Here is a 24,882-nt window from a genome sequence, read left to right on the forward strand (position 1 = left end):
GTATTTTTAGTAGAGACGTGGTTTCATCTCGAACTCCTGACCTCAGGTGATCCGCCTGCCTCGGCCTCCTGAAATGCTGGGATTACAGGCGTGAGCCACGGTGCCTGGCTCGTCTTTTGTCATGTATTTGTTTCATGAATATTTTGTTCTAGCCTAGAGCCTACCTATTCGTTTTCTTAATGTCTTTTGATGAGCAGGAGTTTTAAAATTTTGATGAAGTTTGTTAAAACTATAAAATGGTTTTTTAAATATGAAATTTGGTCAACTTTTCTGTTTTATGTTTTTTGCTGTCTGTATGCTGTCAAAGAAATCTTCGCTTATCTCCAAGTTGTGAAGATTTTTTTCTAGAAACTGTATAATTTTGGCTGGGGGCGGTGGCTCATGCCCACAATCCTAGCTTTGGGAGGCCGAGGTGGGTGGATTGCTTGAGGTCAGGAGTTTGAGACCAGCCTGGCCAACATGGTGAAATTCCATCTCTACTAAAAATACAAAAATTCAGCCGGGCGCCATGGCTGATGCAAGTAATCCTGGAACTTTGGGAGGCCGAGAGGGGCGGATCACCTGAGGTCAGGAGTTCGAGGCCTGCCTGGCCAGCGTGGTGAAATCCCGACTCTACTAAAAATTAGCTGGGCGTGGTGGCACGCGCCTATGGTTCCAGCTACTTGGGAGGCTGAGATAGGAGAATCACTTGAACCTGGGAGGTGGAGGTTGCAGTGAGCTGAGGTCACGCCACTGCACTCCAGCCTGGGCGACGGAGTAAGACTCCGTCTCAAAAAAAGAAAAAAAAAATTAGCTGGGCGTGGTGATGCGCGCCTGTAATCCCAGCTGCTTGGGAGACTGAGGCAGGAGAATCACTTGAACCTGGGAGGCAGAGGTTTCAGTGAGCCAAGATTGCACCAACGTACTCCAGCCTGGGCAACAGAGTGAAACTCCATCTCAAAAAAAAAGAAACTTTAGGCCGGGCGCGGTGGCTCAAGCCTGTAATCCCAGCACTTTGGGAGGCCGAGACGGGTGGATCACGAGGTCAGGAGATCGAGACCATCCTGGCTAACACAATGAAACCCCGTCTCTACTAAAAATACAAAAAAATTAGCCGGGCGAGGTGGCGGGCGCCTGTAGTCCCAGCTACTCGGGAGGCTGAGGCAGGAGAATGGCGTAAACCCGGGAGGCGGAGCTTGCAGTGAGCCGAGATAGCGCCACTGCACTCCAGCCTGGGTGACAGAGCGAGACTTCGTTTCAAAAAAAAAAAAAAAAAAAACCTTAAAAAAAAAAATGAACTTTTAAGTTGAGGTGATTTTTAGGTTTTTTTGGAATGGTATGAGATAGGGATTGGTGTTCTTTGTTTTTAAATTTGGGCATTCCGTTCTTCCAACACTGTTTTTGAAAAGACTTTCCTTCTTTCATTGAATTCCTTTGATACTTTTGTTAAAAATCAATTGTAGGGCAAGGCACAGTGGCTCATACCTGTAATCCTAGCACTCTGGGAGGTCAAGACAGGTGGATCGCTTGAGCCCAGGAGTTCGAGACCAGCCTGGGCAACATGGCGAAACCTCATCTTTACAAAAAGTACAAAAAATTAGCTGGAGTTGTTTGCCTGTAGTCCCAGCTATGTGGGAGGCTGAGGTGGGAGGATCACTTGAGCCTGGCAGGTTGAGGCTGCAGTGAACCATATTCGCACCGCTGCACTCCAGCCTGGGTGATGGAGTGAGACCCTGTCTCAAAAAAAAAGAAAAATCAGTTGTGGGTCTGTTTTCTGGGTGCTCTGTTCTGCTCCTTTGAACTCTTCTCACATTTGTATTGTGCTCCTCACTAATGTAGCTTTATGGTAAGTCTTAAAAATCAGGTAGTATAAGTCCTTAATTTTTTATATATAAGTCCTTAATTTTATTATTATTATTATTTTGAGACAGAGTCTCACCTCTGTCTCCCCGGCTGGAGTGCAGTGGCATGATCTTGGCTTATTGCAACCTCTACCTCCCAGGTTCAAGTGATTCTCCTGCCTCAGACTCTTTAGTAGCTAGGACTACAGGCGTGTACCGCCATGCATGGCTAATTTTTTGTATTTTTAGTAGAGACGGGGTTTCACCGTGTTAGCCAGGATGGTCTCAATCTCCTGACCTCCTGATCTGCCCGCCTCTGCCTCCTAAAGTGCTGGGATTACAGGCATGAGCCACCGCACCTGGCTAATTTTATTATTTTTTTGAGGTTGCTTTGCATATTCTAAGTCTTTTGCATTTTTATATAAATATTGAAATCTATCAATTTGAAATTGAAATTGTATCAGTTTCTACAATGAGATTTTGATTGAATTGCTTTGAATTTTCATATTAGTTTGGGGGAAAATAACATCTTAACATTATTGAGTGTTCTGGTCCATCAGCACAGTGTCTCTCCATTTATTTAGACAATTTTTTCCTCATTTATGTAGATCTTTATCTTAATAATCTGGGCTTTTTCTTTTTTCTTTTTTTTTTTTTTTTGAGACAGAAGATCCCTCTGTTTCCCAGGCTGGAGTGCAGTTGTGCAATCTCAGCTCACTACAGCCTCTGCTTCCTCGGTTCAAGTGATTCTCTTGCCTCAGCCTCCTGAGTAGCTGGGATTACAGGCGTGCACCACCACACATGGCTGTTTTTTGTATTTTCAGTAGATGGGCTTTCGCCATGTTGGCCAGGCTGGTCCCAAACTCCTGACCTCAAGTAATCCTTGGCTTCCCAAAGTGTTTGGACTGCAGGTGTGGCCACCATGCCCGGCTGTCACCGTTAGTATTAATGAATCAATAATAGTGGTGGTTATTAACTAAAGTCCATACTTTATTCGGATTTCTTTAATGACCGTTTTCTGTTCCAAGATCCCATCCAGGTTATCATATTACACTTAGTTGTCATGTCTCCAAGGAAGTACTAGTCAGATATTTTGTAGAATGTCCCTTACTTGGGATTCGTTTGACGTTTTCCTCAAGTGACAGTATCACTTGAGCCCAGCAGTTCAAGACTAGTCTGGGCAACACAGCAAGAACCCATCTCTAAAAAATTAAAAAAGAGATTCACTGGGATTGGTGGCATGTACCTGTAGTCCTAGCTACTTGGGAGGCTGCCGTGGGAGGATCACTTGAGCTCAGGAGTTTAAGACTGCATTGAGCTATGATTATGCCACTGTACTCCAGCCTGGGCGACAGAGTGAGACCTTATCTCTTAAAAAACAAAACAAGGCCAGGCGCGGTGGCTCAAGCCTGTAATCCCAGCACTTTGGGAGGCTGAGACGGGCGGATCACGAGGTCAGGAGATCGAGACCATCTTGGCTATCACGGTGAAACCCTGTCTCTACTAAAAAATACAAAAAACTAGCCGGGTGAGGTGGCGGGCGCCTGTAGTCCCAGCTACTCGGGAGGCTGAGGCAGGAGAATGGCATAAACCCGGGAGTCGGAGCTTGCAGTGAGCTGAGATCTGGCCACTGCACTCCAGCCTGGGCGACAGAGCAAGACTCCGTCTCAAAACAAAACAAAACAAAACAAGCCAGGCGCGGTGGCTGATGCCTGTAATCTCAGGAGAATTGCTTGAACCCCAATTGCTTTAATTTTTTGATACTCTGTGTGTATGTGTGTGTGTAAAATTTAAAATTCTAATTGTTCATTCCTGGTATATAGGAAAGCAGTTGACATATAGGAAAGCAGATGATCTTATATCCTGCAGCCTTTCTATGCTTGTTTATTAGTTCCAAGATTTTTATTTATTTATTTACTTATTTTTGTAGATTCTCTGGGATTTCCTATGTAGACAGTCATGTCATCTGTGAACAAAGACAGCTTTACTTCTTTTCAAATATGTGTACATGTTCTTTTTCTTGTCTCATTGCAGTAGCTAGGACTTTCAGTACAATGTTGAACAGGAGTGGTGAGAGAAGGCATCCTTGCTTTGTTTCCAGTTATCTAGGAAAACCATCTAGTCTCTCGCTATAAAGCAGGATGTTTGTTGTAGGTTTTTTGTAGATGTTCTTTGTCAATTGAGGAAGTTCTGCTATATTTCTAGTTTGCTGAGAGCTATTACTTTTTATTTTTGTTTTTTATTTTTTTGAGACAGTCTCACTCTATCTGCCAGACTGGAGTGCAGAAGTGCCATCTCGTTGCACTGCAACTTCTGCCTCTTGGGTTCAAGCAATTCTCATGCCTCAGCCTCCCAAGTAGCTGGGATTACAGGTGTGCACCACCACGCCCAGCTAATTTTTGTATTTTTAGTGGAGACGGGGTTTCACCATGTTGGCCAGGCTGGTTTCAAGCTCCTGACCTCAAGTGATCTGCTTACCTTAGCCTCCCAAAGTACTGAGCCACCATGCCTAGCTGAGAGTTTTTTACCTTTTTTTGTTGTTGTTGAGACAAAGTCTTGCTCTGTCTCCAGGTTGGAGTGCAGTGGCATGATCTTGGCTCACTGCAACCTCCGCTTCCCAGGTTCAGGTGATTCTCCTGCCTCAGCCTCCCGAGTAGCTGGTATTACAGGTGCTCACCACCATGCCTGGCTAGTTTGTTTATTTTTAGTAGAGACAGGGTTTTGCCATGTTGGCCAGGCTGGTCTCGAACTTGTAACCTCAGGTGATCTGCCTGCCTTAGTGCCCCAAAGTGCTGGGATTACAGGCAAGAGTCACCATGGCTGGCCAGAGACGGGGTCTTGCCATGTTGCCCAGGCTGATCTCAAACTCCTGAGCTCAAGCAATCCTGCTTTAAACTCCCAAACTGTTGGGATTACAGGCATGAGCCGCCACGCCTGGCAACTGAGAATTTTTATAGTCACTAGATGTTGGGTTTTGTCAAGTGTGTTTTCTGCATCAAATGATATGATCATCTGATTTTGTTTCTTTAGCCTATTAACATGGTGGATTACAATGATTGATTTTCTTTTCTTTTCTTTAAGCCCACGAGCCTAGTTTATGACATTCCATTGGGCAAAATCTTCTGTTCCCAGCACTGAGTATGGCCCAAGCCCCACAGCAGCTGCCGAGGGACCCAACTGCCCTGCCTGCCTCTAGCTCCCAGCATTGCTACTGGGGAGGCCAAGGGTACTGAAGTTCGTCCCACTGTCACCTGTCCATACATGTCAGAGGGGCCAGGCCGTCATGGGGCGGTTGGGGCAGGACTATAGTTGTAACCGAGGGCTTGTGAGTGGGCCTCCTACTCCATAGTGCAGGAGGAACTCTAGAAGCTCTGCTGTCTGTCAGTGATACAGCTTCCAAGGTGTTCTTGAGTAGCAGACATTGTCCCTCAGGAGGGGGGACCCCAAGGCCATGAGCACCCTGTTCCAGGGGAGGCCTTTTATGTAGATGGGCCTGAGAGAGTGGGGAGCCCAGCGCATCAGATACTGGTTGAGTTGGGGTTTGCTCTTTGGAACAACTCCTTCAGGAAGCTGAGGCCTATGATTTGGTAACAGACCTGCTTGGTAGGCCATCTTCACACACTCCTCCATCTTGCAGTGCTCTTCCCGGCATAGGCCTGTCATCTTTTAGGGCAGCGTGCCTCCATGAGGCTGGATGAACTGGCTAAGCAGCAAAACATTGTCATAGTTTTACTTGTGGTTCAGGTTCCAATGGCAAATGGGGCACTGACCAGAGGGGTTTGGAGGATTTGGACTCTCCTTGGGAGTCGCTGTGATACGGCCTTCAATTATAGTTGTCTTTCCTTCTTGGATCTCCACCACTGCCCTGAACCGGCGAGCTGGAAGCTGAGACCAGCTGGTCGCTGCTGGGCCTGCTAGGAGCCCATGGGGAAGCTGCCCACAGCCGGACCCCAGAGCCTCGAAGGCAGCCGTCTTGAAAAACCAACCCTGACCTCTACAATGATTGATTTTCAAATGTTGAACCAGCTTTGCAGAACTATAATAAACCCAAGTGTGGTGTGTAATTCTTATACTTTTCTGGATTTGATTTTCTTATATTTTGGGAGGGGGGTATTGTGTCTCTGTGAGATCTGTTGATCTATAGTTTTAATTTCTAATGTCTTTATCTAGATTTGCTATTAGGGTAATGCTGGATTCATAGGATGGGTTAGGAAATGTTCCGTCTGCTTCTATGTTCCAGTAGAGATGGGGTTTCACCATGTTGGCCAGGCTGGTCTCAAACTCCTGACCTCAGGAGATCCGCCTGCCTCAGCCTCCCAAAGTGAAGTGCTAGGATTACAGACGTGAGCCACTGAAAAAAGTTTTAATTTCGGTGAAGTCTGTTTTATTGTGTTTTTCTTTTATGGATTGTGGTTTTGGTGTCATGTCTAAGAACTCTTTACCAAGCACTAGGTCCCAATACAGATCTTCTCCTGTATTTTTTTCTAACATTTTTATATTTTTATATTTAAATTAGTGATTCTTTTTGATTTTTTTTTTTTTTTTTTTTTTGTATACGGTGTGAGGTTTTAGGTTCAGGTTAATTTTTTTGTCTGTGAATGTCCAGTTGGCCCAGCACCGTTTGTTGCAAAATCTATTCTTCATTGAATTACTTTTAGCAATTTGGGGCATTTGTGTTGATCTCTTTTTGGGTTCTTGGTTCTCGGTTCTCTTCTATTGATCTGTGTGTCTATTCTTCCATCAATACCCTGTCTCAAGTATTGCAGTGACCAAATAGTAGTAAGTTTAATATGAGGTAGAGTGATCCCTCTTACTTTGTTCTTCTAGTTTCTTTACCTTATATATATAATAGGATAAGTTGTCTATAAATCTACAAAAAAATCTGTTTGGGATTTTGATAGGAATTGTGTTAAATCTATAGATCATTTTGGGGAAGATTGACGTCTTTGTTGAGCCTTCCAACTCATGAACATGCTTTGTCTCCCCATTTAGCTAGATCTTCTTTGATTTTTTTTTTCCATTGGCATTTTGTAGTTTTCAGTGTACAGATGTTATACTTGTTTTGTTGGGTTTATGTTAGGCACCTCTTTTTGGGGGGAGTGATTGTAAATGGTATTATGTTTTTAATTTCAGTTTCACATGGTTGTTGCTAATCTATAGGAATATGATGGATGTTTATGTGTTCATCTTGTATCTTTCAATCCTCCTGGACTCACTTACTAGTTATATGATCATTTTTATAGATTCCTTTGCATTTCCTGCATAGAAAACCATGTCCTTGGCAAATGGGGTAATTTTATTTCTTCCTTACCAGTCTCTATGCTTTTTACTTCCTCTTCTTGCCTTGTACTGGACAGAATGTTTGATTATTTTTTGAGAACCAAAAATTATTTACTTATTTTAAAAACCAGTTTTCATTTAAATATAAAACATTCCATTGCTTAATTATAGCAAATAGTAATAGCAAGTGTTTACTGCATGTCAGGCATTGATGTCAGTGCTTTATCTTTATTAAGATAGTAGGTGTCATTATCAAGCCCATTTTATAGATGTGGAAACTAAGACACAGAGAGGTTATGTAAGTTTCCAAAGGTCATGTATTGTATAAGTGGCAAAGTTGGGATTTGGACTTATGTGGTCGGGCTCCATAGATTGGGCTCCTACTACATCCACTGTGCAAAAAGCCTAGCTTCCATTGTAGCTGAGCCTGTTTTATGCTTCAGTGGAAGAACTAGAGGGGGAAGAGGAGTCAAGAGAGAAATGGAGAGGATGTTGGAACATGAGAGACACAAGGCTTGAACAAGAGAAATTATGAGACCCGGGATATAAAAAGACAAGTGGAAAGATCACTGAGAATATGAGAACCAGGATATGCCTGAAGCAGCAGGTCATGGAAAGCATGTAAGGGACAGCAGCCCACACCACTGCCCGCTCAGGCCTTGGCTGCCTAATCCTGGGTCCTGGCCTGCTGTCTAGACTTTCTGTCCTCCCTCCTACACTATGCCATGCAGCCTGACTGCCTGGGCTGCTGGCTATAGATGTGACATCCCTCCCAAAACTTCTCACACACTCAAGGATTTCAGTATCTACACCTAGTTTCCTACTCTTAGCTCAGCGTCATTATTTTTTATTTTTATTTTTATTTTTTTTTTGAGACGGAGTCTTGCTCTGTCGCCCAGGCTGGAATGCAGTGGCCGGATCTCAGCTCACTGCAAGCTCTGCCTCCCGGGTCACGCCATTCTCCTGCCTCAGCCTCCCAAGTAGCTGGGACTACAGGCGCCCGCCACCTCGTCCGGCTAGTTTTTTTGTATTTTTTAGTAGAGACGGGGGTTTCACCGTGTTAGCCAGGATGGTCTCGATCTCCTGACCTCGTGATCCACCCGTCTCGGCCTCCCAAAGTGCTGGGATTACAGGCTTGAGCCACCGCGCCCGGCCTCAGCGTCATTATTATTCTCTACTGCTTCTGCTCTTCTGTGCTGGGTTTTATTAAATCTCTTTTATAGTCCAGCTCTCAGGGGAGGATGCTAAGAAGCTCTGGCTTGGTAGCCTTGCAGTGTGCTTTCCCCAGCCCCTACTGTCATCTTTGATTTCATAGAAGCTTAGTTAGTTTCGCTTTAGAACCTGGAATATATATTCCCAACTCCTGAAGTGCCAAGGACCACTGGAAGGTGGACAAGAAGACTGATGAATACCTGAGAATAGGAGGAAGAAGCTGAGTCAGAGAAGAGATGCTCAGGACGATCAGAAGCAGCTGGGAATAATGTGCAACTGTTCCCCGAAGTCTGCAGAGTAAAGTTAAAAATCTAAAGCATGTCCAAGGCAGGCAGATCACTTGAGGTCAGGAATTAGAGACTAGCCTGGCCAACATGGTGAAACCCCATCTCTACTAAAAAAAAAAACAAAAAAAACAAAAAAAACCCCCAAAATATTAGCCAGGCGTGGTGATATGCACTTGTAGTCCTAGCTACTTGGGAGGCTGAGGCAGGAGAATCACTTGAACCCGGGAGGCAGGGGCTGCAGTGAGCCAAGATCACGCCACTGCACTCCAGCCTGGACGACAGAGTAAGACTTGTCTCAAAAAAAAAAAAAAAAAAAATCTAGGGCAAGTTAGGAGTGTCATGAAATACCCACAGGCTGAAGCAGTTGGTCACTGAGCAAATAATGCTTGAATTCAGTAGAAGTAAGTTGATTGGTGGCTCCCTTGGTATCTGAGGGCAATGCCAACTTTCAAGTATAACTAAAGAGAAAACACCACTGAATACTCATTTTGAAGAGAAGAGACTTGAAGATGAAAAAGCATATGGTGTAGGTTTTTTTGAGACGGTCTCGCTCTGGTCACCCAGGCCAGAGTGCAATGGTGCAATCTCAGCTCACTGTAGCCCCGACCTGCTAGGATCAGGCAATCCTCCTACCTCAGCCTCCTGAATAGCTGGAACTACAGGTGTACACCCCCATACCTGGCTAATTTTTGTTTATTTTTCATAGAGACAGGGTCTCACTGTGTTGCCCAAGCTAGTCTTGAACTCCTGGGCTCAAGCAATCCTCCCACCTCAGCCTCCCAAGTAGCAAATCCATTTCTTTCTCTCTTTTTTTTTTTTTTTTTTTTTTTTTTTGAGGCAGAGTCTCCCTCTGTCACCCACACTGGAGTGCAGTGGAGTGATCTTGGTTTACTGCAACCTCTGCCTCTAGGGTTCAAGCGATTCTCCTGCCTCAGCCTCCCGAGTAACTGGGACTACAGGTGTGTGCCACCACGCCCAGCTAATTTTTGTATTTTTACTGGAGACAGTGTTTTAACATATTAGCCAGGCTGGTCTTGAACTCCTGACCTCAAGGTAACCTCCCACCTTGGCCTCCCAAAGTGCTGGGATTGTAGGTGTGAGCCACCGTGCCTGGCCTAGATCCATTTCTTATGTAGCTAGATTCTCCAAGACCACCAGTTCCATTCTCCCTGTGAATCTTAATTGTGACTTGATGAATATGAATTTATTGGTTGATTTAGGGACCAGTGACTTTCGAGGATGTGGCTGTGCTTTTCACTGAGGCAGAGTGGAAGAGACTGAACCTTGAGCAGAGGAACCTATTCAAAGAAGTGATGCTGGAAAATCTCAGGAATCTGGTCTCGTTGGGTGAGGATATGTTCTCTTCCTTCATTTTTCCATTTAAGTATTTACTGACCATATTCAGTGTGCCAGCCAATGTTTTAATCTCTTAGAACATATCGATGAATAGAATAATAAAGCATTTCTTCTCTCATGGAGCTTACATTCTAGTATAGGTAGACTGACAATGTACAATAAGCAGCATATATAGGTAAATTATATATGTCAAAGGATAATAAGTGCTACATAGTTAAAAAATGTATAAGATATATATAAATATAAGTAGAGCAGATTAAGGGAGATCTGAAGTGCCTGGGTGTGGAGGCAACTGGCTGAACTTTTAAATTGCGTGATCAGGGTAGGCCTCTCTGAGGAAGTACATTTGAACAAAGGCTTGAAGGAGGTAAGGAGGTTGGGTATGTGGGTCAGGTGGGAAACTGCTCCAGACAAGAGGAAAGCAGTGCCACGGCTCTGGAGGCAGGAGCATATCTAGTCCTTTGGAGGAAAAGCAAAGAGGCCAAGGTGTTTGGAGTACAGAGAACGAGGAGGAGAATAGTAAGAGATGCCTTCTATGACCTAGAAGTTGGAAATGTTTGAGGTTTAAGGTATAAGTCTGTCAGTTTGATGTTTTAAAGATTACTGGATATCATACATCATGTTTTTATTCACTTATTTGAAAACTAAAACTGATTACTAGGTTAGCAAATAACAAAATCATTCTGGATATTCTTGAGTTATTGATGAGAGTCAGATTTTCAAAGTTCCTCACATTTCTCTCAGCAGCTTTCTCAAGGTTTGTCTTCATCTGGCATAGCTATGAATTAAATAGTTCTGATTTATTCTCTTTGCATCTGTTTAGACCTATTTTGCACTGCTTTAATCTCATTTGAATTGGCCTCATTTCAATCCTAGTTTTGCTTATTTCTATTTCAGTGCAGATTCATCCATTTAAGTTAGCTTTCAATTGGCCAATCTGATCTGGTCTCATTTCATCTGGTCTTGTTACTCTATCTTTATGCTCATACATTTTGTTGATTCTGAAGAATATGTTAAAATTGTCTTAAAATAATCTGATTCAAATTAATCTTGACCCTGAAACTTTGGATCTCATTGGATCCATTTCAGGTGTTAAACTGTTTTTGTTCTTGATCCATCTTTCCCTTTCTCTCTACATCACTTTTTCTCTTATTGCTGAATTATTTAAAGCAAATCTCAAATATCATGACATACCACTCATGTTATATCACAGTGCAACTCCAATAAATAAGGATATTTTATTTTATTTATTTATTTTTTTTGAGATGGAGTTTCACTCTTGTCGCCCAAGCTGGAATGCAGTGGCGCGATCTTGGCTCACTGCAACCTCCACCTTCCGGGTTCAAGCAATTCTCCTGCCTCAGCCTCCCGAGTAGCTGGGATTACAGGCACGCACCACCACACCCCGCTAATTTTTTTGTATTTTTAGTAGAAACGGGGTTTCACCATGTTAGCCAGGCTGGTCTCGAACTCCTGACCTCAGATGATCCACCTGCCTCAGCCTCCCAAAGTGCTGGGATTACAGGCATGAGCCACTGTGCCCGGCCTAATATTTTCTTATATAACCACAGTGTCATGATCAGAACTCAGAAGTTACCAGGAATGCTTCAGTATCATCCAACACCTAGATCATCTCAAGTTTTTTTGCAAAATTGAATCGGGATTCAGATGAGATCCACACATTCCATCTTCTAAAAAATTCTCTTAATTTATATCAGCTCCTTCTCTGTCTCCTTTTTTTTTTCCCCTGTAGCCCACGGATCTGTTTGTAATGTTCTGAATCTAGAATATAAATCTATGTTAAATAGTATCATAAAGTAATTTTTGCATGGTAGATTGTAAATCAAGAGAAAATAGTTTTTGAGCTTTACCAAGAGGTGTTCACCAATATGAAAAAAAAATCACATCACTCATGGCAGTGCTGGTTGTGGTGTTTGAGTAACCGCTTGCATAGCACACTTAGGTCTGTCACTACTAGAACACACATAGTCATCAATAAGGCACATCCACGTGTGTCTGCATTTGTAGCTGTCTTGTCTACAGTATAAGCACTTGTCTTGTCCTATAAGCACCTGATTGCTCTGGTATGTCTCATAATGTAGCCCTGTCAAGAGATTACATATTGAAATGAATATTTTTATTGTAAATTACTTTCTTTTTTTCTTTTTTTCTTTTTTTTTTGAGACTGAACTTTGCTCTTGTCCCCCAGGCTGGAGTGCAGTGGTGCAATCTCGGCTCATGGCAACCTCTGCCTCCCCAGTTCATGCAATTGTCCTGCCTCAGCCTCCTGAGTAGCTGGGATTACAGGCATGTGCCGCCATGCCCGGCTAATTTTTGTATTTTTAGTGGAGACAGGATTTCACCATGTTGGTCAGGCTGGTCTCAAACTACTGACCTCAGATGATCTGCCTGCCTCAGCCTCCCAAAGTGTTGGGATTACAGGTGTGAGCTGCCACGCCCAGTTCCTTTCTTTGTAATGTTTTACATTATTAAACATTATTAAAACATTATTAAACATTATTAAATTATTAAAACATTCTGCGGCCAGGCGTGGTGGCTCATGCCTGTAATCCCAGCACTTTGGGAGGCTGAGGCCGGCGGATCACGAGGTCAGGAGTTTGAGAACAGTCTAGGCCAACACGGTGTAACCCCACCTCTACTAAAAATAGAAAAAAAAAAAAAAATCAGCCAGGCATGGTGATGTGCACCTGTAATCCCAGCTATGCAGGAGGCTGAGGCAGGAGAATCACTTGAACCTGGGAGGCGGAGGTTGCAGTGAGCCAAGATTGCACCACTGCACTTCAGCCTGGGCGACAGAGCAAGACTCCATCTTGGAGAGAAAAAAAACACAAAACATTCTGCATATGAGTACATTTAATTAAATATGAATTTTATTTCAGGACAGTAAGTGAGGTGTTACGAAACATAAGTTATAAAAAGGAGGCTTTTGTTCTGACAGTATTGAGAACATCTTCTGCCTAACCCTCTAGTCCTTTTTTAATTAACTTGGCTCCTGTCACTCATTTACTCAAAAGTATGTATTGACTATTAAACCCCGGGTCTAGTTCTGCATTCTTAGACTATACCAGTGATATGTATGGGAGAAGGGTGCTGTAGACATAGAAACCAGACAGTGTAAGTCATCTGGATGGGAGGATAGTGTGGCTCAGATGGAACAAATGAAGGCTGGAGAATAGGCTTGAGTCAAAGAAGCAGTAGGTGGAACCCAGTGGGCCCTCTGAGCAGCTTGGCTTTTACTCTGAACATTATGGACTTCCTTTTTTTTAAGTTGAAGGGTCTTGTTTATTAGAAATGTAGAAAAAAGAAGGAAGAGGCCAGGTGCAGTGGCTCACGCTTCTAATCCCAGCACATTGGGAGGCCGAGGCGGGCGGATCATGAGGTCAGGAGTTCGAGACCAGCATGACCAACATGGTGAAACCCTGTCTCTACTAAAACTATTAGCTGGGCGAGGTGGCATGTGCCTGTAATCCCAGCTATTCAGGAGGCTGAGGCAGGAGAATCGCTTGAATCCGGGAGGCGGAGGTTGCAGTGAGTCGAGATCACGCCACTGCACTCCAGCCTGGGTGACAGAGCGAGACTCCATCCCAAAAATAAATAAATAAATAAATAAATAAAAATAAAAAGGCCAGGCGCGGTGGCTCACACCTGTAATCCTTGCTCTTTGGGAGGCTGAGTTCAAAGCTCAGGAGTTCGAGACCAGCCTGGGCAACATGGTGAAACCCCGTCACTATTAAAAATACAAAAGTTAGCTGGGCACAGTGGCACACCCCTGTAGTCCCAGCTACTTGGGAGGCTGAGGCAAGAGAATTGCTTGAACCTGGGAAGCGGAGGTTGCAGTGAGCCAGGATCACACCATTGCACTGCAGCCTGGGCAACAGAGACTCTGTCTCAAAAAAATAAAATAAAATAAAATAAGAGGAAGAATTGGCTTTAGTCACCCACTCCCATTCCATTCTTCTGTTCCTTCTTCTAGGACAGAACTCTGTGGCTCCAGGGCTTAATTTCTTTTGGATGGATGGGGGTCCAGTTGGCTTTATTATTTATTTGTCTGAGACAGAGTCTTGTTCTGTCACCCAGGCTGGAGTACGATGGTGCGATCCTGGCTCACAGCGACCTCCGCCTCCTGCGTTCAAGTGATTCTCCTGCCTCAACCTCCCGAGTAGCTGGGATTACAGGCGCCTGCCATCATGTCCGGCTAATTTTTGTATCTTGAATAGAGATGAGATTTCACCATGTTTGCCAGGCTGGTCTTGAACTCCTGACTTCAAGTGATCCACCCGCCTCGGCCTCCCTAAGTGTTAGGATTACAAGCATGAGCCACGGTGCCCTGCCCCATTTGGCTTTAGTCACCCGCTCCCACCACCACATTCTTCGATTCCTGATTCTAGGGCAGCACTCTGTGGCTCCAGGGCTTCATTTCTTCTGGATGGAGAGGGGTCCTGGTTTCAGTGACTCCTCTGGAGCAGTGTAGCTTAGGTAGTCCTCATCCCTCTTCCTGTCCTGAGAGAGTTGGAGCAGTTGGTCTGGGTGTCTGGGAATCTGATCATCAGGATGTCTGGATGGCAGCTTTGCAAGCCTAGAGTAGTCAAAGCCTGGAACACTCCTGGCCCCTAGATGTAGTTCAAAGGCCAAAGTTGGTTAGCTTTCCCAAGAGGTATTGCATCTATGTCAGGGGGCTTAATTCTCACTGGCTTCTTTTCTTCAAAGGCCTAGTCAAAGAAGCAAGGATCTCATTATTTATAGAACATAGGCCTTTAAACAGCTCAGAGTGATTCGTGGTGTATTGAGAGTATTTAGGAACACATATTTTGGCATCCTGAACCCTGTCTTGTCCTTTCTTACTTTATGACTGTGGACACAAAGTTACTAATCCTTCTAAACTTCAATTTCCCGATCTATGAAATGATAATACCAGGATTAAATTTGGTCTTTATGTAAAGCCCTGCATAGCACAAAACACAATGCTGGGCCCATAGTAAGTGATGTTTATTATGGGGTCTATTATTATTAAGGATAATAATAATGGTAATAGAGCTTACAATCCAAATTCAGGTAATAAAGACCATCGGAACTTTATACAAGTGAATAAATAAATAAAAATTTGGAGTTTATTTAATTGTCAGGCAAGGGAATGAATAGTAAAGAAACCTTACTGAATAGTTCACAGAGAGGACTACTAAATAGTAGGAAGGCAGTTTTATGGCATTTGTGCTAATTAAATATGAAAGACCAGGACTCTGCATAGGATGGAATGAATCCATGGGTCTATACATGTTTGGTTAAAACAATTCTCCTGGCCAGCGCAGTGGCTCACACTTGTAATCCCAGCACTTTGGGAGGCTGAGGAGGGTGGGATCACCTGAGATCAGGAGTTCGAAACCAGCCTGGCCAACATGGTGAAACCGCGTCTCTACTAAAAATACAAAAATTAGCCGTTTATGGTGGCGCGCGCCTGTAATCCCAACCACTCAGGAGGCTGAGGCAGGAGAATTGCTCGAACCCAGGAGGTGGAAGTTGCAGTGAGCGGAGATCCCACCATTACACTCCAGGCTGGGCGACAAGAGTGAAACTGTCTCCAAAAAAAAAAAAAAAAAAGGCCAGGCGGTGACTCACACCTATAATCCCAGCACTTTGGGAGGCCGCGAGGTGGGTGGATCACAAGGTCAAGAGATTGAGACCATCTTGCCCAACATGGTGAAACCCCGTCTCTACTAAAAATACAGAAATTAGCTGGGTGGAGTGATGGGCGCCTGTAGTCCCAGCTACTTGGGAGGCTGAGGCGAGAGAATCACTTGAACCCGGGAGGTAGAGGTTGCAGTGAGCCGAGATCGTGCCACTGCACTCGAGCCTGGCGACAGAGTGAGACTCTGTCTCAAAAAAAAAAAAATCCTATTTATTAGTTAGGCAAGGGTCTTCAGTTAGGCTGATAAAGGGTCTGGCCTGGATTACAAAAGGTTCATGGTTGTTATTTTCAGCTGGTTAGAAACAGTTGCAATTTAATTTTGATATTTCTTAGGAAAGTACAGCTCAATGGTAACATTGCTGTATTTGCTGACTTGTGGAAAACAGGGAAGAGCAGGTCTTGGATTGGAGGACCAAGAGCCAGCCTCCTTTAAGTCAGTTGTGCCTGTCTTCTCCACTGATGAATCCTTACTTCTGTAGAACCTGGCATGTAATCTTCCTCTAATAAATATCTACTGATAAGTGGGGAAACTCAAATGAAGGCTTCCTATGCACATTCTTCAACTACTATTCTGTACTGCATTCTACATTGGCGGACATCGAGACTAAGTGACTCCTATCTCAATCCATCCTTCTCAAAGGAAAAGTCATAAAGAGCATTCCCATATAGGTCACAAAGACTGTTCTCTCTCAGTGGAAACAAATGCTTGTGGCATTATGTGATTATGGTAGAAGATAATTTTAGTATAACTGTAGATATTTACAGAGCTGAGGATGTCTCAGATGCCTACTTGGAAGATTTTCTGTTGGGATAATATATAGAATAGATTCGGCTGTGGGTTTTTTTGGATTAAAGTAAAACATGTAATAGGTAAAAATGGAGTGCAATGTATAATCTGAATCTAATCATGGGAAACATCAGGAACTTTTTTTGTGACGGCGTTCACCGTGTTGCCCAGGCTAGTCTTCAAGTCCTGAGCTCAGGCAATCCGCCCACCTTGTCCTCCCAAAGTGCTGGGATTAACAGGCATGATCCACTGTACCTGGCCCTTTGTATTATTCATATTCTTGCAGCTTTTCTGTCTATTTGAAATGATTTCCAAATCAAAAGTTTGAAGAAGTTGAATGGAAATACAGGTCCTGCATAGCACATCTTGGGGAGAAAGACTTTAATCATTTAGAATGATTAATGGGCCAGGTCTTACCATAAAACAGGAGCCCAGTCAGCCCTTCCTGTGACTTTTCTGACTGGAAACTTTCTGTCTTCAGCAGAATCAAAGCCAGAAGTCCACACCTGCCCTTCTTGCCCTCTGGCTTTTGGCAGTCAGCAATTCCTCAGCCAAGATGAGCTACACAATCATCCCATTCCAGGTTTCCATGCAGGAAATCAACTCCACCCAGGAAACCCCTGCCCAGGGGATCAGCCACAGCCACAATGTCCTTCTGATAAAAATCACAGGGGGGCTGAAGCAGAAGATCAACGAGTGGAAGGAGGCGTCAGACCCTTGTTTTGGAGTACAAATGAGAGGGGGACTTTAGTGGGTTTCTCTAGCCTGTTCCAGAGACCACCAATAAGCTCTCAGGGAGGCAACAGAATATTAGAGATACAGCTCAGTCCAGCCCAGAATGCAAGCTCTGAGGAAGTAGACAGAATTTCCAAGAGGGCAGAAACCCCAGGGTTTGGAGCAGTCAGGTTTGGAGAGTGTGCACTAGCTTTTAACCAGAAGTCAAACCTGTTCAGACAGAAGGCAGTCACAGCAGAAAAATCTTCAGACAAAAGGCAGTCACAGGTGTGCAGGGAGTGTGGGCGCGGCTTTAGCAGGAAGTCACAGCTCATCATACACCAGAGGACACACACAGGAGAAAAGCCTTATGTCTGCGGAGAGTGTGGGCGAGGCTTTATAGTTGAGTCAGTCCTCCGCAACCACCTGAGTACACACTCTGGGGAGAAACCTTATGTGTGCAGCCAGTGTGGGCGAGGCTTTAGCTGCAAGCCATACCTCATCAGACATCAGAGGACACACACAAGGGAGAAGTCATTTATGTGCACAGTGTGTGGGCGAGGCTTTCGTGAAAAGTCAGAACTCATTAAGCACCAGAGAATTCACACAGGGGATAAGCCTTACGTGTGCAGGGACTGTGGCCGAGGCTTTGTAAGGAGATCATGTCTCAACACACACCAGAGGATACATTCAGATGAGAAGCCTTTTGTTTGCAGAGAGTGTGGGCGAGGCTTTCGTGCTAAATCGACTCTCCTCCTACACCAGTGGACACATTCAGAGGTGAAACCTCATGTGTGTGAGGAGTGTGGGCATGGATTTAGCCAGAAGTCGACGCTCAAATCACATCGGAGAACACACTCAGGAGAGAAGCCTTATGTGTGTGGGGAATGTGGGCGGGGATTTAGCCGGAGGATATTCCTCAGTGGACACTGGAGGACACACACGGGAGAGAAGCCTTACACGTGCTTTGAGTGTGGGCGAAACTTTAGCCTCAAGTCCGCTCTTAGTGTACATCAGAGGATACACTCTGGGGAGAAGCCTTATGCGTGCGCGGAGTGTGGGCGCGGCTTTATCACAAAATCACAGCTCATCAGACACCAGAGGACACACACAAGAGAAAAGCCTTATGTCTGCGGAGAGTGTGGGTGAGGCTTTATCGCTCAGTCAACCCTCCACTACCACCGGAGTACACACTCCGGGGAGAAACCTTATGTGTGCAGCCAGTGTGGGCGAGGCTTTCGTGATAAATCAACTCTCCTCGCACACGAGCAGACACATTCAGGGGAGAAGCCTTATGTGTGTGGGGAATGTGGGCGGGGATTTGGCCGGAAGATACTCCTCAGCAGACACTGGAGGACACACACAGGAGAGAAGCCTTACGCGTGCATGGAGTGTGGGCGAAACTTTAGCCACAAGTCCACTCTCAGCTTACATCAGAGGATACACTCGGGGGAGAAGCCTTATGCTTGCACGGAGTGTGGGCGAGGCTTTAGGAGGAAGTCACAGCTCAACATACACCAGAAGACACATTTGGGGAAAAACTTTAGAGGTGCAAGGAGTGAGGATGTGATTTTCGCAAGTCAGCCATCAGCCGCACCAGCAGAAATGCTCAGGGAGAAGCCTTGTTTGTAAGGTAATGTGGACAGAGCTGTACGTGGACATCATTCCTTGTCACATGTCAGAGGACACACTCGGGAGAAGCCTTCTTCATGGAGTGAGAGTAAAGTGTTGGCTGGAAGTGGCCCCTTAAGAGATACTGGGAGTCAAATCTATCCACTGTACACCCACCCCACTCTCGTTCTAAGGGCTTTAGGGAGAGTCTTCTGACCACTTATATTCCTACAGATGTGAAGATGGCAGAGATCTAACTTCTGAGGGCAGAGCTGTCAAGTGACAGTCCCCTTAGAGGAATGGTCTTTGCATCTGACTACTTCCTCCTGCAACTGTGTTCTTCCATTGGCTTCTATGACACTCTCCTGCTTTATTTTTTTATACATCTCTAGCCTTTGCTGTGTCCTCTCCTACCCCACCTTTAGATTTTACTCAGAGTTCAGTTTCCAACTCTACAATCTGAGGGACTCCTTAACCAGGTCCCCTTCCTAACCCTCCAGGCCCAAATCCAAGATTCTTTAACCATACTCTAAAAGTTCTTCAGACTCAGGACTTAAATATCATAGCCACACCACCTTGGCCTTCAATGACAGGGATCTAGCAATGCCACATCATTGACCTTCCAATACCAGATTTAAGAGTTTTTAAGGCCGGGCGCGGTGGCTCAAGCCTGTAATCCCAGCACTTTGGGAGGCCGAGACGGGTGGATCACGAGGTCAGGAGATCGAGACCATCCTGGCTAACACGGTGAAACCCTGTCTCTACTAAAAATACAAAAAACTAGCCGGGTGTGGTGGCGGGCGCCTGTAGTCCCAGCTACTCGGAGGCTGAGGCGGGAGAATGGCGTGAACCCGGGAGGCGGAGCTTGCAGTGAGCCGAAATCGCGCCACTGCACTCCAGCCTGGGTGACAGAGTGAGACTCCGTCTCAAAAAAAAAAAAAAAGTTTTTAAACACAGCTCCTCTTAAATCATCCAATCTCAGTACCCAGTGTTTTAGCCATGCTTGGGTGGCTAAATTACATCCAGGAATAGTGCTAGGGCCTTTAGCCATTTGTCTCTCCTCACACTCCCAGGGCCCATATGGCCCAGGTTCTGACAGTTTACCTTACTCCCTTGGCCTGGGGCTGGCCCTACCTGACACCCTATGTCAATGAGTGTACCTTGGAGAGCTGTCCACTCAGGCCCCAGTGCCTTTATTTGCTAAGAGACTGCCACAGAAAAGAAGGGGAGAGATGTTTGTGTAACCTCAAAATACTTAGGCTTGGTTTTGATGCTGGAGAGGAAGAAGGACTTGGAGAGAGAGAAGGAATGGCTGATCCAGAGGCTTTTGTCCACTCACTCTCACTGGAAGTGGTTGATCTCCAGGGAATCCCCAAGGTTAGCCTGGTTAGGGGAAGGGCTGGGGGTACCTGGAATGTAGGATCTCCCCACTGCCTGGTCTACCACCCTAATGCTGCCCATTTCCCATGGCCTGAGCTAAAAGCCATAGGAAGTGTCCATGGCCTGAGCTAAAAGCCACAGAAAGTGTGCGTATGTGTGTGTGTAGGGGTTGCTGTGCAGGGGAAGGGTGGGACACCATCATTCCACAAGACCTCGAAGTTACTTCTCCCATAGAAAAACAAAAGTGGAAAAATTAATGATCAAACAACTACTTTAAATATGAGGGGGAGAAAAAAGTGTTCATTTTCTATTAAAATCCATGTGGGCACTGTGGAGACACCGCACAGGTCTGGTCCGGCAAGAGGACTGTCAGGTCCAGGCAGTCACAGGAAGAGATTGTAAGATGCAATAAGTCTGAATTTCTCTTCAAAGGGTTTAGCCCGTTAACTTCCTTATCCTTGTTCTCAAACTCAACTTTCTTGTTCTTCCTTGCCTCTAGTTACCGTAAACAGCCTACCCCCTTCCCATCAGCTCTAGTCAATAACTCACATCTGTTCCCTTGGTTACCTGTACCCATTGTTCCTCTGAAACTACACACTACACCTCTGTACCTCATGTCCCCCTCCCCTTCTATATTTAGGAAAATATGTACAAGTGGCCAATTGGGTCAGCTCAGATTGTGCAGTCCAACCACAGCCCATGGGGGGAGTGACACAGAGATAGGGACTATGTTAAGGATAAAAAAAATCCTGGTCTCTCTTTTTCTGTGTGCTCATGTGATCTTAATTGACACAGGTGGCACCCTTCTGTAGAAGTAAATTACCTTGCTTAGAGAATTAAACTTTTGCCTGAGTGCTGGTTTTACTTCATGGCACCCAGCATTTATTCCTGGGGCATTTTATATCCAGCAATTCTAGGGGCTCGTCCAGGATCCCCATTCTCCTTTGGGAAGGGGTCTTCAGTCAACCTACCCAGGGGAGACACAACCCACTGCCCTGTTGGTGGCCTCAGGGACGGGAGATTGAGACCCACCTGTTGTGACGAATAAACCTGGACGGACTCTCAACAACGCGGGGAAGAAAGACTTGCAATACAGCGGTGACCAGGTAGACTGCACAGACCAAGGTAGAAAACATCGCAGGGGTGACAAAATATTTCTCTAGTGGTTTTGCGGGTGTCAGGGCATTCTGGAGGTTGAAAGTGCATGAATGGTAACAAGCACTACTGCTGTGCGGAATGAGTCCAATCTGCGGTTCCATGGTCATCTCATATGGCTTAGGGTGGCCCTTTGGGGGTCCTGTCTGGGGTTTATACTGACCCGCCATCAATGCTAAGAGTGACCTGGAACATTCCCTCAAGGGAATGTTCGGCCAGAGTGGACAGTGAAAGAAGGGTGCAAGGAACCTCCAGCAGGTGGAGCTAAAGGATAGGTGAATTAGCAAAGCTTTCAGTGAAGGACAGGCAAGAGACCCCTAATATGAGGGGTTGAGCCACAGCAAGCCCCCGCTAGGCAAGAGATTCCTAATATGAGAGATAGAGCCTAGCCCGGACCCAGTATGGTAAATAATACAAGCAAAAAATATAAAGTTAGCAACAAAGATACACTGCCTGATAGTCCCCTAGGTCTCAAAGATATACCACCTGATAGCCCCTTAGGTCTCATGCTAAAAGGTTGGAAAGATAACAAGAGAACTAAACATAAGACAAAGGAACATGATAAAATAATTGCTGTTCTATTTGGTCTCAAAGACCTATCCTCAGTCCCTCAATCTTCTGGCCAAAGTTTGGATTGACTAAGGGTATACTATATCAACTTTTAATTAAACATGTAAGTAATAAAAGCCCAGTTTCTCAAGAAGAACTGGACTATGCTCTTTGTTGGAAGTGAAGACCTGTCCTCCCTTTTCCCTTATGCACCTGCCCCTACTGTAGAACCAGTGAGAGAAGGGGGGATCCTGGCAAAGAGAACAGCACATGGTATCCCCTAGACCATCCTCCACCTAATACCCCTAGTCCCCCTCCTAATACACCCAATCCTTCCCCTCAGGCCCAGCCTAAGTCCCCCTCCCAAAAAGAACTCCAAGCTCCTAATTCGCCAGGTAGCTTTTGCTGAGCTAGTAACATCAAGGATCCACTGCAACTTGTCGGCATCGCCCCACCCATAGTACGCCCCAGTGGCAGGCAAAGCCCATGCTCCTGCCCCCTGGCTGGTCCAAGTTCCCAGCACCATATTGACAGCGGCTCTGCAAGACATATGGGCCAGGCCCCAGCCTATGCCCCGAGCAGATTACAGTATGGGACACCTGCCTTACTTTTGCCAAGGTCAAGTAATACGGGGCCTAAGGTGCAGCTCCAAGCAGCTAGGTATCCCTGCAGCTAAGTCTCCTAAGCAAGTAGTAAATAATCTTTCAGCAGATATATCCACTAGCATTTATTGTGGTCAGGTCAGTGTTAAAAGTAAAAATATCCACTAGAAAAGAATTTTGGTTCTTTAAAGTCACTTTTTTTTTTTTTTTTTGAGATGGAGTCTTGCTCTGTCGCCCAGGCTGGAGTGCAGTGGTGTGATCTCGGCTCACTGCATGCTCTGCCTCCCAGGTTCACGCCATTCTTCTGCCTCAGCCTCCCAAGTAGCTGGGACTACAGGCACCCGCCACCACACCTGGCTAATTTTTTTGTATTTTTTAGTAGAGACGGGGTTTCACCACGTTAGCCAGGATGGTCTCGATTTCCTGACCTTGTGATCCACCCGCCTCGGCCTCCCAAAGTGCTGGGATTACAGGCGTGAGCCACCGCGTCCGGCCTCTTAAAGTCACTTATATTAAAATATGCTACCAGAAAAGAATTACATGTGTATAAATAAGTGTGAAGCTATCCTGTTAAAAAGGATGGTTTAACATTACTGATAATTCGTGTAACCTAGCAAGTTTCTTAATGAGAGATGCAAATCTAAAAAGAAAGCACGCATGTTTAGATTTAACTGATTACCATACACACGTCTGGCCAAACAAGAGAAACCTCCTTCAAAAGTGATTAAGGGAAAAAGAATGCAACAAGTGTTCAGTGATTAATAAAAGTTCGAGAGAAAATCAAAGTGTTTAATAATTTGTCTATTCAAATTTATAAGCTGTCTGCACTTAGTCAAGCTTTAAAGTCCCTGCAGGACCCAGAAGGATCCATCTATACTAATTCTAAATATGCTTTTACGGTGGCTCATACATTTAGAAAATTTCAGACGGAATTAATAGTAAAAGTTAAAGCCTTGTTTATGAGGCGTTAATCACCAAAGTGTTAAGTAACCTTCAGTTACCAGAAAAGAAAAAAACAGCTATTGTCCATGTCCCCAGGCACCAAAAAGCCTGTCTTTCAAGAGTCAAGAAAATAACCTAGCAAATCAGGTAAGCCAGAAAATAACCTAGCAAATCAGGTAAGCCAGAAAATAACCTAGCAAATCAGATAATGCTGCAGGAGCGTTTCTCCTGTAGGCGCTAAAGGGAACTCAGAGAAATGTTATTCAAACCTCTTATGAAGGAAGTCTTATCTCCACCTACATTACAGGACCCATTAAAGACCCCAAGCTGTGTATAGCACAGTCAAAGTTTATATGTGTATAGGAATTTATACCCTTAGCCAAACAATTCTAGAGACTTGGTTGCCATAAATCAAATGTCTTCTGACTTCCTATTACCCTACTAAGAATCCAAACTACCTCTCAAAGCAATCCAACATTCCTACATACTTGGTTTATACTTCCACTTTCTCTTCTCTCAGAACTCACAATTTTCCAGTACAGGCGCCACCCCTAGAGTTTCCAGTACCTCGACACCAGCCTGAGGAGCTGGCCTAGTGCCTCTAACCACTGAAACTGCAGTCCAAACAGCAAGAAAAGATGGACCGATCGCACCTGAGTCAAGAAAGCACCGCCATTCCTGAAGTCGTGGAATTATCCCATTATCCAAGGGAAAAAAACCCCCTCAAACCTAAGGTTAAGAAAAGTTTAACACTCTTATCTATTCTATTCCCCTTTCTTCTTTCCTCATTCTCTTGCTGACCTTGTTATCAATGTAACTAGGTCAGACTCACCCCAAATCATTACCTTTGATGCTTGCCTTGTCATGCCTTGTCAAAAGGATGAATACTGGGAAAGATATGTCTCTACTTTAGAAAAATACCTCTGCCCCAGCTGGGTGCGGTGGCTCACGCCTGTAATCCCAGCACTTTGGGAGGCTGAGGCGAGTGGATCACGAGGTCACGAGATCGAGACCATCCTGGCTAACACGGTGAAACCCCGTCTCTACTAAAAATACGAAAAATTAGCCAGGCATGGTGGTGGCTAATTTTTTAGCCTGTAGCCAGCTACTTGGGAGGCTGAGGCAGGAGAATGGCGTGAACCTGGGAGGCGGAGCTTGCAGTGAGCCAAGATCACGCCACTGCACTGCAGCCTGGGCAACAGAGCGAGACTCCATCTCAAAAAAAAAAAAAAAAACCTCTGCCCCTTCAGAGAAGCCATTGACCCCGTGCCTTGCTCATGGCGGGGGTACCAAGACACCCCAAGTTGGGAGATATGTTCTCAGTGGGCAGATGTCATCCTAACTACCAGAGAATATGGCGGGACCTCCCCAGAAATCTGTACCGACCTAAAATCTTACCTCCGCCTTACCAAAGGAATCACCCCCTCTAGTTGTCAACTTGACCACTGTAACTCAGTAACAATCTCTATTAATGCCCCTACCT

At 45.0% G+C, this 24,882-nt stretch overlaps 2 protein-coding genes, 1 long non-coding RNA gene and 1 pseudogene across 9 annotated transcripts in view; 2 read left to right on the plus strand and 2 right to left on the minus strand.

The window, feature by feature from the left end:
• The window catches only part of LOC105480400 (zinc finger protein 589), a 28,939-nt gene extending 9,753 nt beyond the window's left edge, over positions 1-19,186 (plus strand). The window contains 2 exon segments of the mRNA XM_011739204.3: positions 9,820-9,946; positions 16,928-19,186. Coding sequence (XP_011737506.3) covers positions 9,820-9,946; positions 16,928-18,792 — 1,992 coding nt within the window. The 3' untranslated portion in view covers positions 18,793-19,186.
• On the minus strand, positions 4,348-6,491 carry LOC105480593 (large ribosomal subunit protein mL66 pseudogene; annotated as a pseudogene).
• LOC105480398 (NME/NM23 nucleoside diphosphate kinase 6) overlaps positions 12,825-24,882 on the minus strand; it is a 36,488-nt gene continuing 24,430 nt past the window's right edge. For 4 of the 7 annotated variants that reach the window (XM_071091627.1, XM_071091624.1, XM_071091625.1 and 1 more), the window contains one exon: positions 12,825-14,586. In XM_071091627.1, the coding sequence (XP_070947728.1) occupies positions 14,390-14,586 (197 nt within the window). In that variant the 3' untranslated portion in view covers positions 12,825-14,389. Of the gene's footprint in view, positions 14,686-24,882 lie in introns of all 7 variants that reach the window. The other 3 variants (XM_071091632.1, XM_071091629.1, XM_071091630.1) reach the window with 2 other exon arrangements.
• The window catches only part of LOC139361959 (uncharacterized), a 28,365-nt gene continuing 22,754 nt past the window's right edge, over positions 19,272-24,882 (plus strand). The window contains exon 1 of the long non-coding RNA XR_011620042.1: positions 19,272-24,133. This is a non-coding gene — a long non-coding RNA (uncharacterized lncRNA). The remainder of the gene's footprint in view (positions 24,134-24,882) is intronic.

The sequence above is a fragment of the Macaca nemestrina genome, chromosome 2 (assembly GCF_043159975.1).
Source record: "Macaca nemestrina isolate mMacNem1 chromosome 2, mMacNem.hap1, whole genome shotgun sequence".
Lineage (NCBI taxonomy): Eukaryota > Metazoa > Chordata > Mammalia > Primates > Cercopithecidae > Macaca > Macaca nemestrina.